At 39.4% G+C, this 25,915-nt stretch overlaps 1 protein-coding gene across 1 annotated transcript; it reads right to left on the reverse strand.

Annotated features, from left to right (window-relative positions):
• On the reverse strand, positions 1–25,915 carry syt9a (synaptotagmin IXa; the record flags this gene model as incomplete). The annotated part of the gene is made up of 7 exons (XM_080458871.1): positions 1–650; positions 5,430–5,559; positions 5,802–5,973; positions 6,064–6,184; positions 15,179–15,734; positions 17,558–18,041; positions 25,768–25,915. 7 exons carry the CDS (start codon positions 25,913–25,915, stop codon positions 582–584), a joined length of 1,680 nt encoding a protein of 559 aa, XP_080314997.1. The 3' UTR covers positions 1–581.

Raw genomic sequence — 25,915 nt, forward strand, 5'->3', positions numbered from 1 at the left:
GTAATTATATTTATTTCTCACATTTAACATCTCTTACTTACACAGATTTCATCTTGAAATGAACTGTCACTGCACATCAACAGACCAACAGAACAACACGCTGTAATTCCCAAAATAGAAACAGAAACAAACAACTGAGGAGAAGTTTTCCCACCAAACCATGACCTCATGCACCAATTCACTACCAAATGAAGGAACAGTATGGCAGTTTGACTGGTTGTTAGTACATTGTGCAAATACAGACTCATCTCATTAAAACAAGTAACACGACTATGTAAAAAACTGATGACTTTAAAAACTCAGGAATAGCACAGACCTAAAATGTCTGCATATGCCTGTTGTTTTACTCGTGGAACTTTATAGAAAAGAAAACATCCATCTTTGCGGTCATTCAACATGCAACTGATCCAACTGAGCAGAGCTCCAGACAGTTTTTGTCTGTCTTCTTCCATCGTTGTTCATGGATGTCTGCATTTGTCTGTTGGCACCTTTATTCGAGCGACAAGTGGTAGCATCACTGTCCAAACGTACAGCGGAGGTTCAAGGTCGATTCAATTTGTTACGTGAATGGTTGCTCAAGGCTACGGAGAAGGAGGCGTCTTCAGAGAATTACAGGATCCTCCTTGGCTACTACCTGTGGTCCCCTGGTACTGCAAAAAGAGTGAAACAGAAAGCATGTCATAATAGAATGGAACCCTAAATATGCATAAAACAAACAACAAATGCCATAACAAGTCAGATGTATGGATGATATCAAGTAACATCAGGGCCAAACAGTGAGGAAGTACTTTGAGTTAAAAGTTAATACATGTAAATATGTATGTGTGTTTCAAATGTCGTCATGCGTCACTCCTATCATCGTCCTCATGTGTGTTTGGTAAAAACGAAAAAAACATCCAGTACAGGGCAGTGGATGTTATTGGTTACATGTGGAACAACATTTCTAATCCGAACATTGGTGAAACAGGTTCAAACTGCTAAAATAAGGATATGTGTCCATAGCAGTGGACCCAGACCAAAATTTGCCCTCGGCTCAGACCAAAGTCTTCAACTTTGCTAAAGAATACATTTCTAAACTGTTCACACAAGCCATCTGAAGCTTCTTTGACCCAATGTCCAAGCAATGTAATGTCATAGATATGTTTGTATCCACGCACACATTCACACAGGAACCATAATTCCTTTAGTGTTCCAAATTACATGGTGTTCTTTGTTCTTTTCCTTGGTCTGGGTTGGGTTTGGAGGCCTTTTTATTTTGGTTAAGTTTGCATGATCTCCCTGTGCGTGGGTAGGTTTTCTCTGGGCAACCCCTGCTTCCTCCCACAGTGAAGCATTCAATTGGACCATTGATGGCTTTAAATGTCCTATAGATGCCTGTGTGACTGCCTATCTCACTGTGTTTGCCTTGTGATGGACTGGTGATCTGTCCAGCTTGACAGCTCAAGACCTGTCAACCCTCTGTTGGATAAAGCGGTATAGAAGGTGGACGGATGGGAATCAAACCATAGCCATTGTCGATGCCTTCAAAGGAATGTACGAACCTCCTGCTGACTTTTTAATTGATCAGCTACAACTGATCAGTCACTTTATATTTGACTTATTAGGAGAGTTTATCCATGTAGGTTGTTTCCTCAGTTTTTTAGGAATACATTGCAAAACTGTGACTGCTTTGCCAAGTACAAAAGAGAGATGAAAGCTCTTGCAGATAAAAGGGCTTATTTGGCATTCAAAAGCAAAAATAGATCTGCAAACTGAAAGTTATTAGCTCGGGAGAGAAGGAGCTTGCTGGTTCGGGAGTTTACTGAAGTTGAAGTGCCTGGAAAGATGGAAAAAAAACCCTTCACTGAAATCACTTGAGAACAATTGCTGTTTTCTGAAGGCTATGGTGAACATTTCAAAGCACTGTGTACATACACTTTTAGCCTAAAAAGAAACATTGTGACTACAGTTTTCTTTTTCTCTGGCACTCGGTGTCTCTTTGAATACAGCAAGCGGAGACCTTTGATGCACACATAAATGCACAGTGAAGCCATTCCTCTTGCCTCAAAGCACAGGTCAGACAAACTGCCCTACGATGTTTTCTTCATTTCTCTACAGTCAGAAAGTAAGTCTTTGAAATTGTCAAGATCCAGCCACCCTATTACCAGAAATTCCATCAAATCCAAATTTTAGTTGAGTAATTTATATGATTGCATAAATTATATTGACACATAATAGCCATGTAACCCATCAGGCTATAATAAAATACAAGAATGTTCAATCTGTGTTACATACTGTAACTGAGACTCTTGTGCTTCAGGGACGGCAGAAGGAAACCATTCTCATAGCTGAATGATCAGTAATGCAGTAGGGAAAGCATTGTGATAGCATTAGCATCAATGGCATACCATCAGGATGGGTTTCTGAAAACATGCAATCCTATGTTTGTGAGAGGCAGCAAGATCACAGGGTATTAGAACTACTTCACCCTGCGAAGTGGCTTCATTTGCTGTTAAAAGGAGATAGATGTTATTCTCTGGGGTGAAAAGAAAAATCATCATCAAGAAGAGATGTATCAACCAAAGAGGGGTAGATTATCTCTGGAATTCACTTCCTGCTTCCTCCTCTGCTGGGCTGAGTGCGCACAGTTGACAAGTTGACTGTATACAAATGTATACTTGCATACTTGAAGTGTGGCTATTCCCCACGGCAAGTTTCACAAAACACACATGACAAACTGTGGATCACATCAGGAGTTCCATCCACCTTGATTTTAACTGGGAAGACCAAATCTACTGCTGCCATGAAAGTGATCAAGTGGTGCATGTATGATTGGGCCCTGGTAGGGGATGGGGATTGTATCAATGGCTCTGGAAAGCAGAATGATCTCCTCGAAATGGGATGGCGTTTCTGTTTTTTGTCGTTCAAATTGGCAGAGGATGATTTCATATAGTACCTTGAATAGGCACAAAAAGCACAAATCTTATAAAAAGTCAAACATATAGATGATATCAAATAAAATCAGGGGCACACAGTGTTGTAGAACTCTTGCCACATACTGTACCTCATAGATTGAGCATCTTGCATGGCAGCTGCCTAAACTGATGTGTGTTTGTGTATGTGAATAGGTGAATACTGTTGGCGAATACTGTAAAGCGCTTTGATTGCTGTTAGTCACTGGGGAAGTAATACAAGTCAACACAATTTACCATTTACTATCATGAAAATGGGGTTAAAGTCCAGGTTGGATTTGGAAACCTTGTGTGTTACGTTTGCTTTTTCTGTGTGTGTGGGTGGGTTTTCTCCAGGCTATCCTGTTTCCTCCCACAGCCTAGTTGGGCAATTGATGGTTCTAAATTGCTCATGGTAATTGTGGGGAAAAATGAAGGAATTTGTTGGCCAATGTTCTTCCAAAAAATGTTTTATGGATTTTACATCATTTTCAGATTTGTGAGAAATTGCAAAGTTACAATAAAAGTTATTAAAAAAAAAAACAACAACCTACTGTTGCTTTTGAAAAACAACAACAACAACAAGGTTACTGAATATCTTCACATGATCAGAAATACACATTGCTGAAATAGCCGTAGGTGCTCAAATGATTTTCTTTCATTCTATCTGACATTTAGAAAAAAAAAAGAAAAGTAAAACAGCAAAATAATTAGATTTGTATTAGGGCTGTCAAAATGAACATGCTCATGCGGATTAAACTACCATTATGACTAATCTGATTAGAATTTGTAATTGTTTGACAGCACCCGTTTGTACAAACCATGGTTACATGTTTTGTGTAAAACAAAGTGCAAAATCACTGAACAGTCAAACACGGCAGGACAATTTAGTTTTAGTTTTACTTCCACCCACATTCACTATTTGTCCCCATTCATATTTGTTATAATGATTAGAGTGGTTGAAGAGCATTGCATGTTGTCTGTCTCTCTGCCTGTCTGTTTTTTTGCTTTTGTCACAGTATCACTTTGTTAAAGATGCTTATAAACAACGACAAAAAAGTTTCAGATAATAAAACCACTGAACTGTAAGTTTTCAATAGGAGGTTTTTCAGTTTCATTCAAAAATCATTGACCATGGACAAATTTGTTAGTTTTCAGTATTTGTTGGGTATCGTGCTGTCCTTTCACTGACCTAAATGAGAGAAATGGGGCAGGATTTGCCTCCTGAACTAAAATAGGTTTGACACCATTCTTCCGTGTGGTTCTGAATCTTCTGTATCGGTGCTTTTTCGATGGTGTCACATTTGCTTTTTCCTACCAAAAATGGAAGAAGGTACACACTGATATTAAGTAAACTGGCACCTGAGCAAGGATAAGTGGTCTCTCCTGCAGGAATCCATCACAATAAATTATCCAGATAACTGCTGGCTCAAAACTTGCTGTCTTTTTCTCAAAGAGGCAGCAGATTTGCTCTAGTTCAGAACAGGTTATATATCAACCATATATCAGTTTCAGATATGTAGTTTCAGATAAAATAGCACCACCCTAAATGAGCTCTTGAAATGAAAAACAAACTTTCTTTTCTCTGAATATTATTAAATCAGATATCTACTATACTGTACTGTATATCAGATATGTTTCCGGCTTTTTTTCAGGTCAGGCAATAAAAATGTTTATTATCCAAGCGCAGATCTTTTTTCTTCTTTTTAGATCATACTTGCTTTGCTCGCTTGCCGACATATTCACATTACCTCTGACCAAAAATGTTTTCGCAGCCTTGTTGTAACGACACAATGCTGTATCAATGCATACTAATGAGCTCACTCTGCCTTAATAACTAGAAAATGAGAAGTCGAATCTCTTACTCACGTCTCGTTCTCACTACAGTTTTTCCTTGAGTCCAGCAGTCTGAACAAATCAGCAGTGCTTTTGTGTTTTAATCTTTTTTACTGCATAATATTATTTTCCATGAAAGTTTAATGACCAGGAATCGGCTTATTTTGCTTTAATTGGCTTTTCCTTTATTGGAAGATGTGTGGGCATATGATTAGGAACAAAAGATTCATTTTAAACTCCTTTAATTATTCTGTGCAAAATTATGGTTATCCCTCTTTAATTGTATGAGTAAAAAAAATAAAAGTATATATATATATATATATATATATATATATATATAAATAATATATATACATATAAACACTACACAGACGTTTTCCCCTGGCAACTGTGAGTCATTGCATCAAACATTGCGAGTTGCTACGGCTGTAATAGCAGCAGATTTCAGACGTCTACTGAATTTTTAGATGCAACCGATTTCTGCCTGGGGACTTGGAACCTGCGGGTGTTGGAGCGTGGTGGCAGTCTGAAGCTTTGACACCATCACTTGCAAATTTCAGTTTGGACGCACACACACAACAAACGTATTCATGTTAAAAACATGGTCAGTCGCCCATGCACGGAAGCACATCAATCACAGCCATCACAGTAAATTCAGCTCACCTCGACGAGAGGGTGCCAGTGGGCGACAGGTTTTCGTGGATATGTGAGCATTTCACTCCAGTGATCCCGACCGAGGCTGTCAGCATCGTTGCCAACCCGGCACACACCGATGACTTCATTATGGCCTACACTGTAAGTGTAGGATGGAGAGATAGAGAGAGGAAACGTGATCACAAAATAATCATGTGTTACATATCAAGAATGAAAAGAAGGTGACTATGTTACAGAAACGGTGTTTATGAAATCATTTGAATAACTTCTGATTATGTATCATCTCCTTCAGTCAGCAGCAGTTAATGAGTCGTACTGAGAAGGTGCAAAATATTACTTGACCTATATACTTTGTGTCTATATTCATATGAAGTTCCTAACCGGTCATAATCCATCACTGCAATCAAAAGGCTGATCTGCTCTATGTTTTCTGGAGGAACATCAAAGACAATGGCCTCATTATAGACTGGATTTAAAGTGTTCCTCTTTGTCGACGTCTTCCTCTTCTTCAGCCTGCGACCATCGCACATCAGTGAAACTTTCACGTAGGGATCTATTAAAAAAAGAGAGAGAAAGAATTAATATTTAGTTGCAGTCTACCAGTGGGACTCTGTAGTTATAGATAGTATCAGATTTTAATTACCAGATGCACCAGTGATATCCATAGCCTTGAGATTGCGAGCTTTTATCATGGTAATGGTCAATCTGCCCGCAGTCGGCAAGTAACAGAGCGAAAACATGAGATCCCCAAGGTCCACATTGTCCTAATGGACAAAACAAAGACATTTATTTCAACACGAACTTTAATTTAAATACATTTCATGTTCTTGTTTTCTTATTCCCCCCCAAAGCCGTCTCTCTGTTAATATTAATAAAAATCACTCTCTGTTGGGTGCTTGCATTCATTATTATCGTTTTTTTTTTTTTTTTTTTAAAAGGTTACACTCTTCTTTCACGTGGCTCTATTAAAAGCCTCCCATATTTCAGCTGACAGGGAGACTTCTGTTCAGCTGCAGCTCACTTATCACATGTGCCTAAAATAACTCCACTGAAGAAGTGAGAACCAGGAAAGCACACAAACGCGTGTGGTGAAGACAACAACCTCTCTTACAGCAGAATCTCTTGCTGATCTCTTGGCATGTCGAGGAAAAATCGTGTTGGTATTTGGAATAAAGCGTCGTCTGCTTTTAACTTCCCCTGTCATCATTCGTGGAGAGCAGCTCTGAGAGTGTAATCAATGTGCAAACATCTAACTTTGAGACGGATTGGTCCTATAACCATTTGCACAGCTGCTTTATCAACTGATTGAGAAAATATCAAATTTCAAGGCGGCCGAGAGTTAAACTTTAGAATGACCGTCCAAAAGTGATATAAACGAAGGCTGCCATTGACGTTTTTGACTACGTGGTAGAATTGATGTTTTCATATTTCTGGGTGTTTAGTTCACCAATTTGCTTTAGTAGGCTGAAGGCTCCTGCAGACTATATGAATTTAGGTTTCTCATAGGTTCATCACATGCAATGTGGATTACATAAGCTCGTGTTTAAAAGTAGTTGGACTGAACAATGTTGATATACTTCAGTACGCAAGGACAACAATGTTAATCTGTATCAAGGCACTTTTAATGAGAAGTCCATACAAGCACCTGTGGAAAGGAAAACCTCACAAGACAAGCTGTATAAAGAACTGCATCAAAACATTTGACCTCTTTTTTCATGCCAAACTCGTCGGCGCTATATAAATAAAGTTAAAATGAATTGACTTGTCATGTTCTGCAGTATTTTCATTGGTTTGGGCTGTATCAGCAGTCACACTGCGCAATGCTGTGAGGCAGTGGTTGTGAAATTTATGACGCAGTTACAAACAAAAAAAATTGCAGGCTGTCTGTAGTCACACGACTGTGACATCGACCATCTGCAAAATCATCTCCGCTTCTGAAATAGCAGCACAGATTTTAAGCCACGGTCGGCGATATCAACACAGTTAATCATCTTCGATCTGTATTATTTAATCATTTACATTTTTTTATTTTTGTAAAAAGGATGGATATGACTTCTTCATTTGCACTGTTGACATTAAAATCAAGTTCAATATTTCCCCTGGGCTTCTTTGTTCTCTCCAACATCTGCTTCTTCAGTGCAGTCACTAAGTCTTTCCCTAATGGCCTCAGGGTGGTCGACTTCTATGCTTTCTCTTCAAATTTGAGTTTTTCTATGTCCTTTTTGTATTACATCACTCTGAACCAATGACGACGAGGGGTGGTTCACGCTCGCACTGCTTGGTACATTGTAAGCAGACTAGCGTTCAGTTTCTTGATAATCCACTTTGTTTGTTCAGGTGGGAAAGCTCATCATCCACACTCTGGTACAGACCAAACAAGCAAACTGGCTTCACTTGCAAATTAACTTTTTGCATTGGAAGTGAACTTTTTTTCTTATTTTACATTGTGAAATACTTGTGGAGCAAATATAAGAAGTGAACCAAAGAGATGTAGAGGGTGTGGTGCATGCTAAAAGTGCTCGCTCGAGGAGACTGAGGGAAACAAAGAAAAAGTTAGGAAAACGTCTCGTGGGTTGGTCTGGGGTGATTGATTGATACATGTGCCGATGTCTATAAATTGCAGTTGGCCACCCACAAGAATAGTTATGTTTTTAAATTGCCTCATTCTTTATTGCATGTTTTTTGTGTTCGTTTTTTTTTCAGTCAGCTGAATTGCCTCTTTCATCGTGCTTCATTGCTCGTCAGTGTTTGTTTGCAGCAAGAGCGCAGAAGACGTGCAGCTGTTCTACCTGTCCCCTGACCTCGTCCCAGCGGTTTGGTCCACTTTCAACAGTGCAATGGGAAAGTGAACCCAATGAAGGTGTCAATGTTTTTTGCCATTCTAAGTTCAATTCAGACTATCCCGGCGTAAAAGCCTTCCCTAAGCATGTTAGAAGCATCGCTGAATTGATCCCCAAGTCTGTACGTTATTCAGGGAGACCACGGCAGCAAATATACCCTCATTCAACGGGACACGACTTTATCTTAATATCTGCTTGTAAAACAGATTAAAAAAAAGCTAATCCCATTACATTTTTGCAACTCTTAGATAATTGTCTCACACTCTCCAACCCTATTTTGTATTTTTCTTCCTTGGTAAAGATATATATACTCTGTGAAATCACACTTGTTTTTATTTGTGATCTGCAAGTCTGTGCTTGTGCTTGTGTGAGTGTGAAATAAAACAAGGCCAAGAAGAAAAAAATGGAAGAAATAAAACCCCCAACATTCAGAATGTTCCTCCTGAGACCTAAATTGTCTTATATTTCAATAGTGGGGGCTTTTGTTACAACAAAGATCAAGTATTCAAAAAGGCTCTGGTTAAAGGCGGTTTAATTTGCATGATGGATTAACTGACAACCACCTCTAGAAAATGCTTTTTTCATCCTAGAGGGATCCTGTGGTTTTTACTTGCTTCATGCTCTAATGTCTTTTTGTGCCCGCCTGTACCTCAGGTGGGCAGAAGAGAAAGATTAGAGCTGTGGGTCATGCACTACCGAATCCCTCTTAGACAACATATACTGCTGCATCTAATACCTCCAGGCTGCCCGTCACATCGAAAGGGTCTGATATTCAAACTGGAGCTCACGTTTCACAATGTCAACATATTAAATGCCAAAACCATTAAACTGATAAATGAGAAAATAAAAAAAAAACAGTATTTTTTGAGCAGTGCTTTTGTTTTTATTTATCAATGTGGATCTGATAATCTGGTAAAATATAACACTGTTGAAACAATCTGCTTGTATTGCAAAGCTTCAAGAAGCTGGATGTGGCGATGAAACTCCCAATATGGGCAATTCTACTGCCAATCAAGACTTGATGATAAGCGTGCCAGTTCTTATAAATTAAATCAGTGATTCTGTATTCTGGTTCTGACTAATAGGCTCTGCTATACTGGTTACAAAATGTCCTACCTCTGTGCGGCTGTCCAAATAATTAGCTTGTTTATGAGGGTTTATGTGTGCAGTATGTGTGCAAATGTCTGGGAACAAGCAAGTGTCCCAGTGTGAGTGTGTGTGTATGTGTGTGTGTCTGCGCCAGTGTAGATTTCTGTGTATATGTATGTGTTGGTGTGCGTCTGCAAGAACTGAGTAGTGTGAAACAGAAAGAAAAAAAAAATGGACAGTGTGAGAATGGAGCATCCCAGATTCTGTGAATCACTGGTTTCCATCAACCACCTGTCATAGCATTCTGTTCTAACCCTGTAATATTGATTACCAATCAATAAGGAAGAGTGCAAATCTCAGCAGTGACCCATCAAACAACCAAATGTGGAGAGGTTACACAAAGATATCAATACTTCTATCAATACCTCCCTATTGTCTCCATCTGGCTTGTTGACGGAACAAATATCTTCGCACCGTTTTTCCAGCATCTCCCTCTTGCTTTCTTTGTGTAATTCTTGTTATTTATTCAGTGCATTTTAAACTTGAAACAGCTGCCTTGTGTAAAACAGATCAAATGTTATTCCCCTAACAGTCATATTTAGAAATGCTCTTACTTCTGAATCAATCTTCTCCCACTGAAACCATTAGAGAGAAGAACAGATTTAGGAGCTGACTGTATTCAAGACTCCCGATTTGACCATATGGGTATTGACAAACTCTGACATTTTTATGTCTTTCCAGCTGCTCTCAGCAGACATAGCAGCGACAAGAACACCAACAAACACATGCCAACATGCATAAGTACCATATTAACACTCTTGCATATGGAAGAAAAAAGATCAATATTGAAAACTGTCATGACTTCACTGATGTACGTTACTACAAACATTATTTGTCATGAGGCTCTCACAGCCCTCTTACAATCACACACAGTACAGTAGTTGGTAAAGTGATATTTATAGTGTATTGTGCAAAAAGTGCAGACGTTTTACACAAAGTACTGTGTTCACAAAAAACAGAGGGGAAACAAAAGGACTGTTTGAACAAAGGATAAAAAACTGTATCGACACAGTTTTGACTGACTGCTTCTCTCACCGCATGTATGCGTCACCTCCATTCAAAAACGCAGAAATTCTATCAAAATGAAATGGAAAAAAATATTTTCACAGAAACAAAGTCGATGTTTTACATTACATGATGGAGCTGCATGCCATTGCAACGCACGCGCACATGACATGAACAAAATTTAATTAGTAAATTAGTATGTGAGTGTATGTGCTATCCATCCATCCATCCATCCATCCATCCATCCATCCATCCATCCATCCATCCATCCATCCATCCATCCATCCATCCATCCATCCATTACTTGAGCATGTAATATTCAAGTGCTTCACAGAAGACAGTGCAAATGAATGTTTGTAAGTTCATTTGGTTTCTCTCTTTGTCTGGATCCAATGAAGCTGTTGCTCCATCACAACATATTAATTATAGGCAATTTGAGGAATTTGATGCTTGATTAAACTGAAAGAGAGTTTTTAGCATTTTTAACTCAAAGATTTAACAGTGCTTTTCTTGGATCTTCACAAAGCAATCACTGAAGCATATTCATATTCCCATTGTGTTGCCACTATTTCTAGGTTATGAACACATTGACTCCCATCAACTCAGAATGGGTATTCACATACTACGGTATCGAGGCTGGATGTGGTTAATCATCTCACATGTAAAATGCTGTCAATGTTGAGACTTCCTGAGGGACTAAATTATTTTTCAGCTTGGGCTAAAGCAGGCATGTGGATGCATGTCAGGGAGAGACAGGTAGAATCCAGCTGTCAGTATTTTTAGGCCACGAGTAGGAAGCAGCAAGACTTTTTGCTCAACCTCTGGCTGGTTTGAGCTGCCTGCAAATTATAAGGATATTTATACAATGCTACAAATCTGAGTCACAGTAAGTGAAAAACTGCAACAAGGAAAAGTATGAAAGCATAAACTGTTTGAATACTAGTAAGAATTACACCTCTAAGGAAAGCCCGGTTTGAAGGGGAAATCATTACCATTATTTTACAATGGATTTTACAGGCAAAAACCAAGTATGGGTGAAACGCCTTCCATACTTGTTCCAAGATGCTAACAATTGGGATTTCTTACTTTAAACTGTATAACCACACACTGATCAAACTGACTGCTGATGATAACCGCGTCAAAGTCTGGGGTATTTTAAGCACTCAGTGATGCAGCAGAAATGGGCAAGTGTAAAGCGCTGAGTCACTTTAACGGGAGCAGTGTCACCAGTCGAAGCATCTTTGAAAATGCCAAAGCTTGTGAGGTGCTCATGGTCACAGACCAGCTGCGGGCTGGAGAGAGACAAACCACGAACTGGAGACAGCATGATGGAGACTGTTCAAGTCTGTTTTGAGATGCTACTTAAATTTACAGTAGAAAAAAATATATGAACTAATAATAATAATAATAATAATAATAATAATAAGAGATGCTGGGACAGATTTTTTAATTTTTTTTTATATAATAGGTCTCTTCATCCCTATCACACATGAGAAAAAGCTTTTTGAATCTTAATAATCAGATCTGTGAAGTAAGAACTGAATAACAGGCTTACAACAACCAGAACGTAAACACTCATGTGAATGAATCTCCTCTGAGAATCGTCATTTACGGCTGTACTAAATCTGATGCAACAGAAATATAGCACAACTAATTGTTTTAGAAGATTATTGTGTGAATGTGTATCACTTTTTAAAATAAAACGCACGATGTTAAATGAGGACTGCACCCAACTGAGGAGTGAATATGAGTATACTCCCAAAGCAACTTAAAAAAAAAAAAAGGATTTATTGTCAGTAATGTGGACATGTTTTGTTGGTTTTTATCACAAAACTCTGCCCAAAATTCACAATGTCATACTAAAATACAGCAACGCAACTGATCTATTATAACATTTCAAAGGTGTATCCTATAGATCCACATTGTATAGCACATCACACCAGACTGCTGTAGCCCTGGCATGCTTTCATCTTCTGAATCTTGCTCTTGTTTACCCTAACAATATTTGAATTTTTTCTACACCAAAATATTGCTTTTTGACAGCAGTATACTACCATCTCTTCTGGATTCAACAAGGTTGCCATGCAGTTGATAGAAAGGTCATGTGTAATGGCGGCAGCTTTTCTTGCTAAAAGAAAAATGTTAACAAATAACAAATACGCAAGGCCTGTACTAAGAAAGAATTTGATGTCAAAGTGAACCCTGGGGTATCAGGACTGCGATGGTGGTTAACTTTTTATCGAAATATGTTACCCTGGTAACTCATGCCAAACACGTTGCCTGCCATGTAGCAGTATATGTTCAGGATAAGACCTCAGCAGGTATGAAACACTGCTTTTACTGACCAGTCAGCTCTCGTCACAAGTGACCTGTCCTTTTTGGATCGAGTGGATCTAAATGCAGGAATGTGATTTTGTTTGTTTGTGAATATAATCATTGACTCTTCCATGGTGAAGTACGCAGCCCTTCCAGATTTCTCAATGTCTGCAAATGGCCACACAAACTGTTAAGCAGACCAGATAACAGAAGATGGCCAGAATATCTTCCCAGGTTGGCTAACTTACCATATTCAATGGCCTTCAGGCCACATTTTATAATGTTTTATTTGTTGGCACGTTATCTCAAAATGTATGCTTGTGGTTCACAAGTTCCACTAACTAACACGCAAAGCTCAGCACATGAAAGGCTGGGGCGATGGCATTTGCAAATGCTGTATGAAAGAGAGCTTCAGGACACAAGCCTGGACAACAAAGGCAGAAGATACAGCTTCACCTAATAGACACAGTCAGCACAATACAGGCGCCAGTCATATATTCCCATGTGACTCTCTGTGCCGCAAAACTGACTTGTATTTTCAATACTACTGAGTTCAGAAACAATCAAATGTCAGGATTTCAGAAAGAAGCAATGTTACCAAATTTAACAGTAAGAGAAGCTGGACCCAAATCCACATCTTAGTAAACCTCATTTGAAAGAGACATCCAACTGTGACTGTCCATTGTACACATTCATCACATGTTACGGCTTCTTTCTATTGATTTACTGTGTTTTATATTCACATGTCAACCAAATTCTGGGAACAGTTTCTATCGGCAAAATGTGACCATAGCAAAAATAACAACGGAAGGAAGCCATGAATATTTAACTCCTTTTAAGTCAATCTTCACTAAACAAAATACCAAATCCCTCTATTTTTGTCTCAGTCCTCAGGTTGAGTGTTTGCAGTTCAGAATGATCTATGAGAAGAGGTGAAAGCTAAAGTGCTCATTTATCTCTTGAAGTGGGAAGGTTTCCTTGTGTTCACTGAAAATCTGATTTTAGGAGTTGGATCTATGTGCAAGAAACAGCTTGGAAGTTGATTGTTTTACAGAGATGTGATGTGCCTGTAATGTGGAAACTGAAAATTGATTTTACATTGATTTGTTATACATCTTCAGCTAAACTTAAACGGTTTGAAGTACTACCAATTTCAATCTGTGAGAAAGAATGCATGTAGACTTCATGAGATTTACAAGGTTCATGTGCAAATTGTTTTTGAGCAATCAGTGACGAGACCTCTGACTGATGACAATTAAGCATGTCATGGGCAATCAATTGTATCTTACAGCTTGTTAAGCACACACAGTGAGATTCCTGTCAATAAAAAAAAAAGAAATCACTGCGAGCAAGTGCACACAAATATAAATACCAATGGTTGTTGAGTATTTCAAAATGTATTGGTCACACACTTTCAAATGTTTGGTCAAGAGAGAATAATAAAAAAAAATATATATATATATGTGTGTGTGTGTGTGTGTGTGTGTGTGTGTGTGTGTGTGTGTGTGTGTGTGTGTGTGTGTGTGTGTGTGTGTGCGTGTGTAAAGCTTTGACTTGTGAACAATGGTAGCAAGAAAAGTAAAAGTATAAGAAAGTAAAAAATAATAATACTGACAACCAACCAATCACAGTGACTTTATAAAAACAAGAATTTCTGAGCGTTTGTTCCCTCTTTCTTTATTCTCCCTCAACTCTCTCAATTCCACTCATTCTCATTCAGTTTTTTACCTCTGATTTCGCTTGTATTTCTGGCACAAAGTCAGATTCAACTTGCCAAGTACAACAGATGTGTTTCTGGTATTTGTAGAAACAGTTGATAACCTTGATGCTTTGCTTCAAGTCAGACAATATGGCTGTGCATGTCTGATGCGTCATTTAATAGGGTGTTCTAAACAAACAGATATCAAGCATAGTAGTGAAGTGACAAGTTTGAAATGTTTGAGCTCAATTTGTCTTTTGCCGCTTTGATAACTAATATTCTCATATCATACAGATCATATTTGTCATATCTGATCATATTTCAGAAATGCTAAAAGAAAAAGTAGTAGCAATAAAGCAAATGAATCGAAGTTATGATTTGAACAGTGTATTTATTCAAGATGTACTTTGTACTGACGAGTTGATGAAATATTGAAAGGCGACCAGAGTGTCTGTGTCGAGCTGTGTTTCTTTCTCAAAGTGAAACCTTTTGACCTTACCTACTAACTAATTTCTCACTGGTTTATTCAGAGCCGACAGCTCGGTGTGTTTGGAAGACAGCCTTTTTTCATTTTGCACTTTATACTGTCAATATGAGAGTCTTGGTACTGAAATGAAGGAACAAATGAATAACTACAATCCATTCCAAAAGACCTGTCAGACTTGAAATGTCTCGTGCGTTTATGCCAAAAAAATTCAAAGTAATAAAGTGAAGATAATAACACTTTCTTTGTGTGTGTGGCGACTTACCGAGGAGACATACTGGATCTGCCGACAGAGTTTAGTCTCCCTGGGGAAATCTGCCAGATCCAGAAAGTTGTCCACCACCACTTGACCGATAATGTCGTGGCGAGAAAAACGGTCAAAGTCGTAGACGCTGAAGTGCAGCTTACGTGTGGGAAGTTCAGAGTATGCCACAGGAAACAGGAAGACCTCGTCAAACACAGGGTTCAGCGTCTTGCGGTGCACCTTGGTCTGGTGCTTGGTCATACGATCAGGCAGCAGGTATATCTTAACGTAAGGGTCAGAGGTGCCAGAAAAATCCTTTGCAGGAAGGTCCTCTGCTTTGTGAATCTTAACTATTAACTGTTCCTGGTCGCAGTCAAATTTAAGGATGAAGTGGAGTCGCCCACAGCCTCCGCCTCTCCGACTACCTTCATCACCCTCTAGGGAGCGCTGTTTGTAGAGCTCAGGCTTCAGGCGGCCAAGGCCCAGGCCCATTCCTGTAAGGGAGTCCTGCCTTTGGAACTGGGCCACATTGAAGTCTGGGTTAGAAAGGTTCATATGTCTGCGTATGGTACCTTGTCTGTGGAAAGTGGAAAGCAGTATGGTATTAACACAAGGGAGAAAAAAAAATAGAGTAACTTAAGCTGTATGAACAATTCTTCACATCATAATATTATAAATATATGCCAGCATTACTTCAGAAAGAGTGTCTTTAGAGTAGTCAGGTAAAAAGGAGGTTTGTAGAGTTTGTGAAGGTGATCTATGTTCTTTCAGTCAGACACTGATTTTTAACTAAAATTAATTAATTGAATTAAAAGAAACTAAACACCTTTTAATTTTTGAGGCAGTGTTCATACTGTTGTTTTGCCATCAACACCAACAGCATCAACAATTAAAGAAAAGTGAAAAATCCACATTTGATTCCAGTCTACTTCACATTTGTTGCAACTAATAATGTAATAAACGCCAATAGTTATAGTTATTTTAAATGCAATTAAGCCAACAACCTGCCAATAGTATAAGAAAACCTTAGAGCAATTAACTTAATGACATTGTTAACAATAATAGAATAAGTTGTTACATTACTGGCTCATATTACATAATTGAAGTAGTGCACAGTATTATAATACTGGACTAATAAATGGAAATAAACCACATGTTGGACACCTGCTGTCGCACTTGATGCATCATAAAGCATTATAGATTACTATAGTGGGATTTTTACCGTCTCAGAACTTACCAGCAGCTTTTACAATATGTAAAGTAATCAATACAGGAGCAGGAATTCCTGCATTATGCCTATAAAGTACAATAAACTGCGAGGATATGGGTCTTATGAGTCTGTCACATCCAATATTGTCTGCTTACAGCTGTTGTTGCTGTATTCAGGCTTCAGTCAAACCTTATTGGAAGCGCAAACCAAAGTGTATTGAGAAACATATCTCAACCTGGTTTTCTAGAGAAGTTGGTTCACTTGTTCAGTGCACATCAGGGTTTATTTTAACCAGAACAATCATGACAAGTGTGAATAATACAGACTTCAAACCTAAACTCTTTTTCAAGAAGTTAAAATAATTTATATCTATGAAGGTCTTACTTCTGAACTGAGACCATTCAATAGTTTATCCGTCATTTCAATATTTTGTATTTTGTAACGTAGAAGCCATGCTGTGAACTACTGCGTGATCCTAATCCTTTACTGATTCACAACCATAGAGGTATACAGATTACTGGCTACACCTGTACAATAGTCTTTATAGTTTTTCAACCAATGTTCAGAGACCTCAGGGATTCAAGGATTATAGAATTGTTGTGTTTCTCCCACTTCTTGTACCTTGTGGGGTCTCAAATAAGTTTACGTAACAGTGATCAAGTGCCTTTAAAACAAAGGATATTTAAGTTCAGGCTAAACATTTAATTGTGATTGTTAAAGGACTAGAAGATGCATTTTATCACTGCTCTGTGCTTTGATATAAATGTAGCTATAGTAGTTGCTAACTCAATTCGATAATACATTTATAGCAGGTCATTTTTGACATTTAAGTTAGGGCTACATGTTCAGTCCTGTTTTCATTGTCTTTAGAGGACCCCCCCCCCCCCATGCCCCAACTGCCACTATTTAACCAATTTGTAACCCTAAACATAACCAATCTAACCCTTATTGTGAGCTCAATAATCTAAAGGCCATAATTACAATCTTTCAAATTGCTTAACTTGCTGCCACATGCAGGTTCCTTCAGTTATTAATTAAATGTTGCCTCGAAAGTTACCATTCTGGAGTATTGTTGAGAGACGAGGTGAAGTAAAAGCAGGTAGAACAACAAATACAAAAAAGAACAGCAGTGTTTTAAGTTTCCGATGCAACAATATTAGTCCCAAAATCAACAAATAACTTATACTTACCCAATTTCAGACATTGAATGACCAGAAGGAGGGGGTTCAGTGGTCTGTCTCTGTATACGAGGAGTAGTGTGAACGCCGTTTTCCCGACCTTTACCCTGGGCATCCAGCGGTATGTCTGGAGACGTGTGGCTGATCTTCATAGCTGCCTCTGGCGTGGCCATGACCACAGGTGGGGGTGACACAGGAGTCCCGGGAACCTCCACCGATACAACCGATGCGACAGGAGTCGGCTCCCTGGCCATGGACTCACGGCGGTTGTGCAGCGGGGGGTCCACGGCTGTGTAAACTGGCTGTCTGGCTGCCGCTTGTGATGGTAGGGGGCTCATGGTGGGGTTGAGGTGCCCATGAGCCTCCTTGGTGGTGGGGGATATCCCGCGTTCCCTCCATGGTATCCAGCAGAGCTTCCAGGAGACAAAGAGGGAGACTCCAAATAGAGCCAAGCCACAGGCGGTCACGACCAGTGACAACAGACTCACTGAGATATCTGAGAGGCGAATAATAGAGAAGGTGAATTAGGATACAACAGAGTAAACTTATTTCGGTTCACCACATTGGTGTAAAACTGTTTGTTTACCTCTTTCTCATCACTTTTAAAAGCAACATCCGCAAAGGTAGGAAATGTATAAGTGAGTGATCTATAAAGCAAATTATGTTCCAACTGAGGACTGACATGCTGGGTCTGTTGGACTTAGTCATCATTTCCTATTTAAAAAAACAACAACATTGTTTTGAAGAAGTTTCCATCAATACTAAATGGTGAATCATGTGTGCCGGCCAAGTTGACCACGCTCCATGCTGTCATATGACTTAGAAGCAACAGTCAGGCTGGACACGCTTAAATATTGAAACACTGTCACATTATTCATTCATTCATTCATTCATTCATTCATTCATTCATTCATTCATTCATTCATTCATCCATTCATCCATTCATCCATTCATCCGTCCATCCGTTCATTCATTCATTCATTCATTCATTCATTCATTCAGTCATTCATTCATTCATTCATTCATTCATTCATTCATTCATTCATTCATTCAGTCATTCATCCATCCGTTCATAAAACCAGGCTATTCTTCATGTTCAGTTTGAAGGAAACTTTTAATGTGTATAACATAAAATGACATGTCCAGTTGATAGTTTGGTACAAATAAAGTGTCAAACCTCAACATCCTAAGATAATTTCTTTTCTTCCTCTTTCACAATGTGGTGAGAGTAAAATGTTCAGATTTTTCTGTCAAATTGGTTGTTTCAGAGCTATCAGGAAATTCAAGATTTTTGTTTTAGAATAAGAGGTTGTTAGTGTGTCTAGAAAAGCAATGTCCTTAGATATGTACTTCAAAAATGCTCATGTACAGTACATGTGTGCAACACCAAAAGCAATGGCTGTGTGTGGGGAAAATACATTTTGCAGACATATTACAATACGTCTCAGTTTGTCAAATAAGAATTTATCGTTTCAAAGCAATGTCATCGGGTGTGCGAGTCACCATAGAAAAGGGAGGTGAGGTGTGAACCAACAGAGTCATCAAGGTCTTTGAATCATCTCTCCTCTCAGGAAGTGGCTGACTTTTCACACAAGCCTTTTTTTCTTTCTTTTTTTTTTTTTTTTTTAGAAAGATCATAGAAACTGCTACCACTGCTGCCGTCCCCCAATGACTATAGTGATTTGATGCAATGATGAAGCTGTTCTAATAGTTATCAGTTAAGGTGTTATGGAAATGTTGCCCATGTGTTTTGTTTAGATTGTCTTAGGTGCCACAAATCCCACTGTATAGGTAACGTACAGCAATAACTACTTTACTACTTTTTTCTTCTTCATGACGTTAATGCAACCAGAGGAAAATACACTGAGGTGATACCAGTTCCTGCACCTAAAATGGAAAAGAGGTGATAGGTTTACATTAATTACACTCCAATAGGTGTAATGCCTTGTCTACCCTCTTTGAATCAGCTGAAACACGTCTAGCAGAAATTTAAATAGACTTATTTCAGTTTTGGAGTGGGATGTGTTAATGGAACTGTCAACACCAATTGCTGATACAGAAGAAATGGAAAAGAACGTTGTTTAATTACGTACATAATGTCATGTTCTATGGTGGACATATTGAGAGCAGTTTGATATAACAAAATCTACCTAGAGCCAAGGATTCAAAGCACAAGACTGGTTTCAAATCAGTGTCAGTGAGTCTTTTATGTTGGTGTCTTCTGGTTTTCAATACAAGAAAACGCTATGTAGCAGTTTAGGGCTGTTTTATCATAAACTACACCAGGTGGAAGATGCCGTTAGTAGCTCCCCATTAGAACAAGAACAAGGTGATTTCTAATAAACAGTGTTTATAACTATTCGATTATTCCATCTATCCACCTTCTACACCAGCTCTCTCGCATTATGGGGTGCTGGAGCTGATTGGAGCTGACCAAGCGAGATGGGTTGGTTACACCCTGGACAGATGAACAGTCCATCACAGAGCAAACACTGAGACGCACACTCTTATTCACACTTGAATTTAGAGTCACCATTTTCTCAACACACATGTCCTTGGAGTGTGGGAGGAAACTGGAGTAAGCACACCCAGGCACTGGGGCAACTTGCACTTGAATTTACTTTGAGCAAAAAAAGAAAAAAATGTTTACATGTAACTGCTTGATGACTAAACATGACAACAGAAGAACATTATTGCGTTGAAGTTTATTGCTAAATGTGACATCTTCATAAACAAACTGCTCATAAGTCTTCGAATATTAATGAAACCAACACTGGAGTGCCAGTTATCACAATACTTGTTTGAAAGCTTTCAAAAAGAAAAAAGAAAACATTTGGATTCAGTGCAATCAAAAAGGAGATCGATTCGAAATTCTATGCAGCCACAATATAATACACACAATTAATTAAATTAAATTGTGCTATTACTGTAAATTGTCATATCAGATACATGCAAGTTGCTTGACTGTGGCCACTTTGATTCGCCTTCAGTCTTCTCTACCTGTATTCCCACTAAGCTGTGTTTTTTTTTTTTTCTTTACCCCATAGTATTTGATTTTTAATGGCCTGCCGACATCCAGCCACATCATTCGTCAGCCTCCTTTGCTGAAGCGCTGCACCACTGCAGTTGCTTATGGTTCTCCGCTGATGGCCACAATGCAACTGTTTGGTTTGCAGGATGTTCTCCAGCCAGCTGTCATTGTATGCAGTGCCGCTCTCCAGGCACCAGACATACACCTCAGTTTTCTGCACTGATCTCCAGCAATGTGTTTCCTCATCACCAAAACCACCTGCCCAGTCCCCACTGAGGACTCCTCTGTTTTCCAAGCCCCATTCATCTGCCCGGCCTTCACTAAAGATAACAGTTTTAGACTCTTCTGGCTGCTCCACTAATGCATCTAAACTCAAAGCATGTCTCCAAAGTCTCTAAGCTTCTCTTCAAAGCAGTCTTTCATACTCTGCCCCCCACCTGGCGGCCCTCCGCGGGTTCTGCCGATGTCACCTGCATCCAGGTTGAGCAGTTCTGCCAACGGGAGCTCCCTCCTGATCATCCCGATAGCCAACTCCATCTGCTTGGTCTTCTAGTCATACTGCTAAAATTGCATATTTATCGTCAGTTTCCCCTGTTGGCAGCTCCAGGCGGATGCTTTTTCCTCCCCATCTGCACATTTGAAGTCTTCTGCCCTGTCCGGTTGATCTACAGTGCTCAGGCCACCTGGATGGCCTCTTTGTCTCTGACCTGACACAGCCTCCTGCTTTCTCCCGTGTGCAGTCCTCACTCTGTCAGCCTGACTTGTCCTGCTCTGACACTCTCAAATATTCAGGCCACTGAGCTTCTTTTTTTTTTTTTTTTTTTTCCCTGCAATCCCCTGACTCTGGGCCACCCTTCTCGCCTGCTTCCCCTAAGCTTTGATCTCAGCCACCTCACTTACGACTGCACCTGCTAACTTGCTCCCCATCGTCTCTTTTCTGCACACCGGAAGCCTCTGCATACACTTCTTTGTCTATTGCCAAGCCGATAAACTTTCAATCCTGTTACTCTGACATTTACTTTCACTCATTGCATTATAACCATGTCCAAATGATGCCTACTTTCTGAAAAGTCCAGAATCTTGCACAGGGACTTTTTATTAGCTTCGGTCTGCTGTATCCACATGACCAATGCTATTTTTGGCTGTGCCTCGCTCTGTGCGAGGGCAGTGATGCAGAATTATTCTCAGTTTTTGTGCTGACTATGCAACAGGCTATTAGTCAACTACAGTAATAAAAATGTTCTGTGTGTGTGTGTGTGTGTGTGTGTGTGTGTGTGTGTGTGTGTGTGTGTGTGTGTGTGTGTGTGTGTGTGTGTGTGCGTGTGCGTGTGCGTGTGCGTGTGCCAGAGTGTGCAGGGTTTAATATCATACTAAAATTGGAAAAAGTCAGATGTACTTCACTCATTCACTCATAGCAAGGACTACAGTATAATTATACTATTTCAGTTTTTAGTGACAGTAATGATTGTTTTCAAAGTGAACACCCAGTCATTCACCTTGTGAAGCACAGTGTGTGACTTCCTTTAGCCAAAACACCTCCTGGATATCAAATGAAATCCATACTGACGCAGTCAACAGAAAGGTAATGATCATGATGAGCAGCCAGTCTTGTAGATGGTCCCTTCATGATTTCCACAACAGAAAACTTTTTTAGAACTTATAAATCACACATATCTTGCAAATATTTGCAAACTTGTCACTTCGGTTTTCAGTAATTAACCAAACTTGGACAGTGCAATCACTGACGTCTCATGAGTTGCAGCGTACTGAGTGTGTGTGAACTCAGTTGTTACTCTAGCAGACTACATTCTGGAAGTAGCTTGCTGGTAAAGTTCATAGCTCCTTGGTGAAACTACATTTCATAATATTTCAATATTACATTGCAGCTCCAAGGAAATGTCTTCCTCCTCTTCACCTGTGCTTGCTTATATGGGATTGTTGGGTTTTGCTCTTTAAAGGACCATTAGAAAGCATGGTTATGCCTTTTTTTTTTCTCCCTTATACATTTATCGACATCATTCTGCTTCGTCTTACAGAGCTTACTGCAACTCTTGTGGTGTTTCTGTTTAGATTTTTTTAAGTATTTAATCTGATTAATATCATGGTTAATCCACAAAGAAAATAATGTTTAAAAAGGTGTAATTTAACTCACAACATGTGTAACTTACCCAGAAATAATCTTGAAGTGGTATTTCTATGTATTGAATGTAATAAAGCTTTGAATTAAATCATTGGAAAATGTAGGATATTCTCTTTCACATGTTTCATACGTATTTCATTAAAACTAGGTGACTGTATGTTGACCCACTCAGTAACAGTTATGGAAGAATACAAGTCTGATCATTTTACTCTAAAATACTATTTCTTGTATTAAACTGTAGGTGAAGCCACAAATCCTCCAAAGTCTGCAGCACAGGCTGATACAGGACTGGATCTGTGTGTGGGCGCTGTCATTAGACCTTACACAGGAACTCAGACCAACTGTCCTTTCTGCGATGGGAGACTCTGTGAATACCAGAGTATGTGTGATCTGCTGTGATCTGGAAGAATAATGTGGAGAAATTGAGAAACTTGCCATCCGAGGACACTGAGCCCAAAGTCAGATTGGCAGGTTGCCCAAGCGCTGCTTGGTCGATAGCAATCTATAGACATCAGGAGGCATTCAGAGACAGTATCACAACAAAGAACTTTGGACTCATTTTAGAGCACAGGACCTCGAAAGGTGCAATAGTGTAGGAGGGAAGCAAGTGCTGAAAAAGCATTGCATGCCACCACATCTGAAATGTGCTTTTCTTTATGATAAATATACTCTGTATTTATACACCTTTTAAAATGTTAATGGCTCATTCCCTGACAGGACACACCACATGCTATGTTTGACATGCAAGTTGACGCGGCTCTTTATTCTCAGTCAGACAAAACTGACTCACTTGGTCTGACTCAGTCTAATTATTATTCTCCCAGGAAAATGGTGCAATTACTGTATATAGATGCAATTGATAACAAAAGCAGCCTGTGAACTCATGTGGACAACTCCAAATAAATATTGCTGGGCTTCATAAGGACCGTTTCTCAACTTCTTGTCCAGAACCCGCTAGTGTGATGTGAGAGTTGTCGGGGGTCCAAAGCTTTGCCTGCTATGTCGAATCTGCACACATCAAAGAAAACTATAACAATCCAGTGGAGACCCGGGAAACATTGCTTTTATCTAATAGACTCATGCTTTTGTATGTTGTGAGAGTGGCTGTATCCACTGGTTGTTGGCTTTGTTGTCATGTTTTAGTGAGTCAGATTGAAGGGAGGGTCCACAACCTTTCTTAGAGACAATTTGGGGGACTACAAGAGAAAAGGTTGGAAGCCATGGTTTTAAAGAGTAGCTATGCTTTTTGGATGCTTTGTTGTTGGAATAGACCTTACCTGGATATAATGATCAATCAGTTTCAGCCATCCACACACACAATATCTCACACACACACACACTGGCAGCAGGGCATTAGGATGTGAGTGCAGGATCTCAAGCTCCTCACCCACCATTGGGAGAAACTTTGGATTCAATCAATGTCTTGCTCAAGGGCACATCGACATGTGGAACGGCTGTAACACCCGAGCCATAGTTGCCTTGCCTAATGTGCTAGTTCACTTTCTTGCTGGAGTAAAGCTGAATGAGCTTAGCTACTTTTATGTGATGCCTCTGATCTAACACTCAGAAAAAAGACCAAAAATGAATGCGAGATCATTTAAAACATCTTACTGTTATTTTAACCTATTGAGATCTGCTTTCGTGTTTCCTTTTATAATTCAGGTTACCCCCCCCCCCCCCCCCCCAATTGTGATTTCACTGTCTGCTCTAAGTATTTTCAGTTCTCAAACATTAAACAGAATTGTAATTGTGTTTGTATTTCAAATGGCTTTGTTTTATTTTTCCCAGCTCATAGCGGGTTATGTTGCATTGATTTTGTGAATATATATGGATAAGGTCAATCTCTGCTCATTCATTTCTCAGTTATTAGATCTATGTGATTATCTTGCATGCTGACAGAAAAGACATAAACACATCAATATTTTTAAATAACCCATTTGGTAAGCTGCTTGTTCAACCTTATATTTGGCGTGCCTGTGAAACCTCATTACCATTGTGTGGTGGCATCTTTAGGAAAGGATGACCTGCCCTTTCTCCCTTATCGACTCTCTATTATGGGTTCTGCCATATGCTGGATGATACAAACCAGTTAGATCTGGCATGAAACGACCATGCATGTGCTGCCACACCAGTGCAACTTTTAAACTGCCTTTACAATTGAAAAGATGAGACAGAGGAGTGAGGGGAAGAAGGAGACGGTTGGAACATTTGGGAATATAGAAAATGGGAGGTGGGGGGGTGGGGGAAGTAAGGGATGCAGTGAGTAGCTAAAAGAGAGAGAATTCGCACAGAGCTTTCATGTGGTGAATATTCATTAACAGCTAATCATGCAAAATAATGAAAGATTGGAGCAGGTATGCGGAGGATTGCAGGGACTGCACTTTCTCACAGCCGCTAATTCGCTTTTCCCCCTCTTTTTCTTCGCTGTGAGCTCTGCACACAGCAGCACTCACACGCTCATTTGTGCGTGTCATTCCTGTTAGGCTGCCTAACCAAGGCGCTGCTAGTCATTAAACATGGCTCTATGGCAACATCATGTTTCTATATGTGATGCAATGTCGGTTTGGGTTTCCCCCCCAAAAAACCCACCAACGAATCATGTTGGATTCAGGATATAGGCTCAAGCGCAGAATTGAACAAAAATGAGATAAACTTTTAAAGAAGTATAGAATCCACTGTGTGTAGCATGATAGTAGCTGCTGGATTGAAGCTCAACTCAATCAGGGAAAAGACTGCATACTATTGTTATCTCATCACTGTATTTGTGCCAATATTACTTTTGAGTCTAGGAATTTCAGCCTAAAGTGACAAAAAAGCAAATCCCTGAAAAGATTACATAACTGAACTGGATAATTGTTGAGATAATTATAGAAAAGAATACTGGTCTAGGACTATTTCTGAAGCAGCACTGATCGTGCACCACTATCACAAAGGCCACCCATTGTGTTTCCAGCACTGGATTTTTATTTGATTTTTTTAACGAAATTAGTCACATGCACATGAGTTCAATCCAATGCAGTCGTTGAGTCTGGCGTGCGAATGATCACTCACCTGAATCTGTGTAGCGTGGCCTGGCAAGATCTCGGAAATAGTAGATAAAATCCAGGCAGTTCTCGTTCTGCACTTCCCCTTTGGAACAAAGATCTGACAGGAGTTCAAGTGCCTTTTGACAAATCTCGTCATCTCTGTCTCCAGGCAT

Source organism: Lipophrys pholis, assembly GCF_963383615.2.
Source record: "Lipophrys pholis genome assembly, chromosome: 2".
NCBI classification, from domain to species: domain Eukaryota; kingdom Metazoa; phylum Chordata; class Actinopteri; order Blenniiformes; family Blenniidae; genus Lipophrys; species Lipophrys pholis.